Genomic DNA, 7,823 nt, shown 5'->3' with positions numbered 1-7,823 from the left:
TTGACTAATTTATTGATTAGTCGAAATTAGAAATAGCTATATACAAAACATCAGCTATTGTTGGATTAATGAAGTAAATATTTTTGGGTTGTAAAGAAGTCCAGTAAAACCAGTTTCTTGTATTCAAACACGCAAAATACTAATGAATAATTTATTAAAATAAAATTTAAATGCATCTTATTTATTGTAATATTTTATAGAATAATTCAAGAGTAATTAATTGGATCTAGTTAGCTACTTAAAAACAAGCAAAAAATAAATAAATATTGTTTTTTCTTTAAATAAAATATAGATATAAAATTATAACTTTTGATTTCCTATAATTATCTAATTTAAAAAATTTTTAAACATACATTAAATCACTCCAAATATTATTTAAATTCATCATATCTAAGACTTAATATTCCAACTGTTTTATTTTAAAGCTAATTTTTAGCCCTTTTGAAGTAAATTTATTCAAGATCCTTCTAATTAATTCACTCAATAGTTATATTTAATAAATTAAATCCATCACTCCTATGTATGTTTTTTTTAGTGACGTTAACTAATGCAATTTGCTTGACGTCAATTAATTATTTGCTTACCCACTAACTAAAGTTATGCAAATCTTTAATAAAAATTTTAAATATAGTAAATAAGCTGTATAATATTATGACTGATTCATTTATTGACTTTTGATTTAGTAATTTACTCAGATAGTTTGGAAAATCTTACACAATTTAATCAAAACTACAAATAAATATAAAAAGGTTATTTTTAAACGAGTAAAAGATATTCGCCATTTTAAATTAAAATTTACCATTAATTTAAATTGTTAATAAAGAAAATTAATTAATTTATTTATTTTATCCTTAAATTAAAACAAGAAATATTTATTTTAAGTAAATAAAATGGAGCTATCTATTTATTTTTCTTATTAATTTTACTTTAAAATAATGTGAAGTATGTGCTGCTGAAATGATTCATTCTTAAAATATTTTAAATCCAAATACTAAAATGTATGTCAATAATGCTTTAAAAAAACTCTGATTAAGTAGGGATACTTAAAAGTAAGATTTTTATTGGTATTAAATATAATTTAAATTTAGAAAAAATTCAATTTAAATACTTTGAAGTATTTTTTTTTTTCTAGAATTTACTTTATTTTATATGATTAAAAAATATAATTAAATGTTTAAAAATTAAATTAAACTGATCTAAAATATTCTTATACTAGAATTCAACATGACTAAGTAAACAAATATGATTATTTTAAAGTAAAGAATTATAAAACAAGATAAATTCTTCTAATTAAAATTTAACCTAAAAACTTTTAAGGAAAAAATTAATAAGAATATTTAAACTTTGACTCATAAAATATAATAGTATATTTAGATATAAACTATAAATTATATTATCATTTATTTGGTGAGGGTAAATGAATATTTCTAAGAATAAAAGAGAATCATTGTAATAATGTTAAAAAAAACAAATTTGGAAAACTGTCCAAAGTTACTTTCAAAGATTTCTAATAGAATGATAGAATACTCTTTAAAAAATCCTATGGAAAAATAGACAATTGAATTAATTAGAATTAGACAGAATGTGAAGATTTACTCAAATAATGATTACGATTTATATCGTAATTAAAAAATATTTACATTCATTTAAAAATTAAATTTAAGAATTAAAGAAGAATTTAATGTTAAGTTAATAAGTTAAATGCTTGTAAGCAATTTGGCAATAAATATGTAAAATTGGTTAAAAATATATATCCAAATTAATAATAATAATTTAATTATCAAATAACTAAGCATGATCCGTAATTAACTTAGATTTTAGATAAAAACATTATTACCTCATGCATTCATTTATTTATCTATCTGATTTTGTTTATGACGCAATCTATTTGTGTATATGATTAAATCTATCTTAATTTTTTTTAGCAGTCTTTCATTAAAAAGTCTAAAGAAATTTTTCGAAATAATGTTAAAAATGTATAAAAAGTATATTTTGAATCTTTTACTTCTGATAAATTCATTCTAACATAGCAAATATAATTGGTTTACATAGCATAAATTATTTAGTAAATTGGTATTTGACTGACTGACGCAATACCTTAATGAGGTATCTAAAAAATTAATCATTTATTATTTTATTAAGCAAAGTAGTACCAAAAATGCAAATCACCGAATTAAGACATGTATTTATATGTTACAGATAAGTCTATAACTTTTAAAAGAACATTTACATAGCACTGCTTAGTTATCCTTACAGATTTATTTATTATTTTTATTTGTTATGTAAACAAATATTTAGACACCTTCAAGATTATTTGAAATAATTTATTTGGATTTCATCATAAATTAGCCAAAATCTTTAGATTACTTAATGAAATTACAAAAAAATAGAAACTTCATGACTCTTTATATTGTTTGTAAGTTATTTTTTAAGAATTTAAATTTTTTTTTGGTCAACACAAATGATGAATTAAGGATTAATTAGGCTTCATAGTAATTTCAGGATTAAAATAGTTTGTTAATTTTGCGAGCAATCTTCTTAAATTCTATTTAAAAAACAAAAATTATTGTATGTTATAATTTTTCTGCACTCAATTACACAATATTAAATTCAATTAATTTTATTTTAATTCCTTACAGAAAATTTGCCAATATTTTTTACTGTATGATTTAATTAAATATTCAAGTTTTAATCTATCACTTTTCAAGAAACAAAGAAAAGGAACAAACAATATTAAAAGCTAAGAAGTGGGGGAAAAATATAATCTTTAATAAAGCAAAAACAAAATTAAAATTAAAAATAATCAATACATACATTCATATATATATAAACACGATATATTCAAATAAAAAAAAGAAGTGAAAATGGCTATTTCTAAGCTACTGACTAGCGTAATTATTTACTTAATTGCATTATAATTCTGTTTAGCAGATTATGAAACCCTTCAAATGAACTAATTAGACTGCAGCTTGAGCTTTGCTTGTTAATATAGCTTTTCTAATATTGATTTTACTAAATACTAAAGCTTAGTCCTTGAAGTAGAATTAGAGAGCTCAAATATTCCTATTGGCTCATCTCTCTAGATTTTGTAAGACTAAATGTAATTGCTACTAGCTTCACCATCTTAATCTCTAATTAAAGGCAATAGAGCTATTTTTAACATACCTATTAACTCATAATTCAACAGCAAAAGTCTGATATTTTCCTATATTTCAAACTCTTTATTCCCAACAAGTTCTACTTTCAAATTCAATCTTAATCTTCAAGGTATTCTATTAAATTCAATTTAAAGCTACCCTTGTCCTTTTAACTGCAGTGGTATCAATGGTGTTTGCAGCTAATTTGATGGTCAATGCTCCTGCTTACAAAGTAATGATTCTTTTTATTTTATATTTAGCTCAGTCAGTTATTTCATTTTAAACTGATAAGCTCATTCAATTTAAAATTTAAATATTAATTTAGATATGTTTTTTAATAATCTAAACAAATATTCTAAAAAAAAGATTTCAAAGGAATTGACTGTGGTTTAGAGGGATAACCCTTAACTAATTTACTTGATCAAGAGTACAAAATTTATGAATTGAAAGAAAATGAATCCTCTGTGTTTTACATTAACAATGATATCTCTTCATAATCCGTAATATATTTATTTTGAATATTATTTTTAGGTAATTTGGCTAAAAAAACGAAGCAAATCAATCAATCTAATTTGACACAATACAATTATTTTCCCAAATAAAGATAATTAGATAATCATTAATAAAAAGATTAAATAATTATAAAAATCTAATTTTATCTCTTTATAATTATTTCTAAATTTCTAAAAAGAGTTTTAATTTCATTTTTGAGGAACTCTACTATGAACATCTGTAGGGTTTTATAAGAATTTAAATTTTTTTGAATGTAATTTACATTAATTAAAAAAAATTCGAAAAGCTAATTACTACTATTCAATCGATTGATTGATTTTTTCAATTTAAATAGCAAATTAACTAATCCTTTTTTAATTAAAATAGAATTAAGATGTTTATCTCAGCATCTATGTAAAATCAAGTCAGTGTATTGATTATACCATTTATGGAGGTGTATTTGAATTGAAAGTAGCTAATTCAGGACATATATGCACTTTTATTGACAGCCCTACTAACATTAAAATTCAAATGAGCAGCTAAGTCTCCAAATACCAAAATATTATTTAGTTTAAAAATACTAACCACTTTGCAGCTAGCTTCGAGTTAAAGTTCTAACAAATCAGTTCAGGATATGATACATTTTTGATTGATTTCAGCACTCAATTTGGTGTAATTATTATAACTATCATCTCACTAATAAGTTTAGTACTCTTAATCTTGGTTTTCTGTGTTACAAGAAGTATACTGAGACATTATCAATAAAAGAAGATTGCCTAATTTTAAAAAGAATAAAAGACAATTCAAATAGATACAAAAATCCCAAACTAAAAATACTCTGAAATTGTGAGCAAATATCCTAATATTAGAGAAGTAACTGAATGTGTTGTCTGTTTGGATGAGTTTAGTGATCAAAGCGAAGTACGTTTGACTCCTTGCTTCCATATTTTCCACAATGACTGCTTCAACAGCTTCGCTCATAGAGGTAAATCTTTCTGCTGCCCTGTTTGCAGAAGAAGTTTATAAGATGGAGAAAAAGAAGTCTTCGACTATAAATTGAAAATGCAAGCTTCTCACACTATTAATGAACAACACGAAAATAAATAACCAGATAATTAATCAGACAACCACTCATAAGCAACATAACATAATCAAGTTCTTCCAAAAACAGCAATTAATTCTTGCCATAACATTGATGAAGCATCTAACTTTAATAAAATAGAAGCTCCCTAAGTGCCTTAAAATTAAATCGAAGGTGCTGTAATCATTAATATTTAGAATCAAACTGATTAAAATTTACCAGAAATTAATTAGTAAGATGTTTAAGCAGATTGATTTTCAAAATACACAGAAGATTTGCTTGAATAATTCACTAACCAAAATAAACCAAAACAAAATTTACATTCTCAATTAAAATCTCTAAGAGAAATACAACAAAAATATCTATTACTAATAAAAAAAAATAATTTACTAATATACTAATCTAAAATCAAATTAATTAATTAATTCATTTATTTATTTCTTTATCTATTTATTTATTCTGTATATTTATTCTATTTATAATCAATCATTTTAATTTTATAACTCATTTTTCATAATACATTTTAATTTAAATTGAATTTAGCATTCAAAAAACAAAGAAAGATACTGCTTTATAAAATTTCAAATATTATTCATTAGCTACATTTCGTTTATATAGTTGCTATAGAAACTTCAACTTTAATAGATTCAAGTAATAAGTAGGCTTTAATTTAATTATGTAATAGACTCAGTAAATTTGCTTAACTCGAATACATATTTGAATATTTAAATTATTTGAAAAAAGAAAATTTGTCTATAATAAAGTATAAAATAAAACAATTTAAAAATACTAGCAAACAATATTTATTTACAACTCTTTCTTTGTTAACTTATTGAAAAACATGATTTATCTACTATAATTAGTATGCTGAATTTTAAAAATATTTTTATATTGTTTCAGTTTTTAAAAAAACCTATTTGTTTATCTGTTAAAATAGAAAATAATCAAATTATAAAATTCTTCATAAAGTATCTTTTAGAAATTCAACCTTTCAGACTCTTAACGAAAATATTTCAAATAAAACTACTACCTTAATTATATCCAGTAAACAGCTTTTTTAGATTCATAATTTAAGAAATTTTTCATAATTAGATATTACCATATTTTACAGAGTAAGTAAAAAAAGGTTCAATAATAAAATAATGAAACCAACAATTTTTTTTAAAAATAAAAGATTCATAGACTTCATACTAATATTCACATGAATTAAAGTTTTTCAATTTAAAAATCTAAAAATATCTTTGTGTTTCAAGCGTATCAAATAGAAAAGTAATTTAAGCATTTTTATTGAATAACATAAGTAAAAAGCATCTAATTTATTAATTTTAAGGAAAATATCAAATTTTCTTTACAGATTTTTGCTTATAGCGTCATTAGTTAAATCATGATGTTCTAACTACGATATTTTTATAATAAGAATAATATAAAATAATGACTTAACTTTTTTTTTACATCCACTTATTTCACACTTATTTCAGAAAAAGAAGCACTTTCATATTCTAAATAAATTGAATTAAAGTAGCTTAAAATATTTTTAAATATAATTGCTAAAAATAAAAATTATTTTAAAAAACGATATTGTATAAATTAATTAGTTGATTTGATTTAGAAATAAATATACATAATAGTATTTCTTATTTATAAAATAAGATAATTTGATAATAGAATATATTTTTTTCTACACTATAAAATATCACATTTAAAAAATAAAATTAACTAAAATATGCCAGGCCAGTTATTTTTTTAAAATTTGATTTTAAAATGATTTCAAACTATTTAGATAAATTCTATTTACTAAACTTATGTTTTATCCTAGTCAAAAATTGAGTAATATTATTTATTGTCATATACCTAACATAAATCTATTATCATCATCATCTTTCTTTCAATATATTTTTAATTACTGATATAATCAAAATCAAAAGATTGATTAAATATATTTTTTTAAAATTCTTTTTAAGCATTTTTATTATATAAGTTGAAATATTTATTTTTATTTAAAAAAATTTTTAATTTATAACATTTTTGTATTATAGTTACATATGATTACATATTTAAGCTTTTATGATTTTAATTAATTTAAATAGTTTTTATTATTAAAAGTTTATTTTATTTTTTAGCAAATAATAATTATTATTTTGTACTTAAATGGTATTTTTTAAGTTGCTTTAACAATGAATAACAAAAAATAAAGTTTTATATTTATATCAATTTTATAATTTAGATGATAAAATACTATTCCTTTGAGTTATTTAAAGCTTTATTTATTTATACTTGTATCCCATATATTTAAACCTAAAAATTTATCATATTTAAATGTTTTTTATATAGAATTAAAATATAACTTTTAGTAAAAAAATTAAAATAGGTTTTTTTTAATAATAAAAATAATTAATTTATTTTCAAAAATAACTTTTCATCTATTACTAATATAAAATTAGATCTATCTTTTATAAATGAAACAATTTGCAAATTTAATTTTTATCTATCGTTGTTTAAAAGCAATAATCAACATTATTGAATAAGAATCAAATTATTTAAAAATATTATTTTTAATTTTTATTTTTTTGTTTCTTTAGGTTCCAAACCTATTTCGATACCTTTTTAATTATTTTATATATATTTTTTCATTTGTTTAATAATATTTACTATTCTAACCAATATTTATTTCCTACCAGAGAAATAATTATTCAAGAATAGTTTGAATTAAATCTATTTAAATTTATAGAAATTTGTATCCTAATTAAGTAATAGTTTTTATTTTTTTTGGTTTAATAAAATCAAATAAATGATTGTTAATACATAAGAATTTAAAGTAATATTTATATTCCTAATGATTTATAATTATTAAAAATAAATATAAATTTGATATCAAATGGATAAGCTATTAATTATTTAAAATCTTATTCAATTTAATCAAAATTAATATTAAAATTTAAAGATTCTCATCTAAGTTTTATTAAAAAAATACATAATAATAAAATACTTTTTAAAACCAATTAATTAATTTTACTAAAGTTCTAGCAATAATATTATTAATAAATTATTCTAATCCTAAAAGTTAATATTATTTTAATTGTCAATGTAGCTTGAATATTTATATGATGTAACTA

At 20.2% G+C, this 7,823-nt stretch overlaps 1 protein-coding gene across 1 annotated transcript; it reads left to right on the top strand. All coding sequences in view use genetic code 6, as the record gives it.

Annotated features, from left to right (window-relative positions):
* Positions 1–2,864: 2,864 nt before the first annotated feature.
* On the top strand, positions 2,865–4,964 carry TTHERM_00349030 (C3HC4 type (RING finger) zinc finger protein; the record flags this gene model as incomplete). The annotated part of the gene is made up of 3 exons (XM_001023058.1): positions 2,865–3,369; positions 3,504–3,637; positions 4,017–4,964. 3 exons carry the CDS (start codon positions 2,865–2,867, stop codon positions 4,962–4,964), a joined length of 1,587 nt encoding a protein of 528 aa, XP_001023058.1.
* Between the last annotated feature and the right edge of the window lie 2,859 nt (positions 4,965–7,823).

This window comes from Tetrahymena thermophila (genome assembly GCF_000189635.1).
Source record: "Tetrahymena thermophila SB210 genomic scaffold scf_8254460, whole genome shotgun sequence".
NCBI classification, from domain to species: domain Eukaryota; phylum Ciliophora; class Oligohymenophorea; order Hymenostomatida; family Tetrahymenidae; genus Tetrahymena; species Tetrahymena thermophila.
This window is presented reverse-complemented; position numbering and strand designations above follow the sequence as displayed.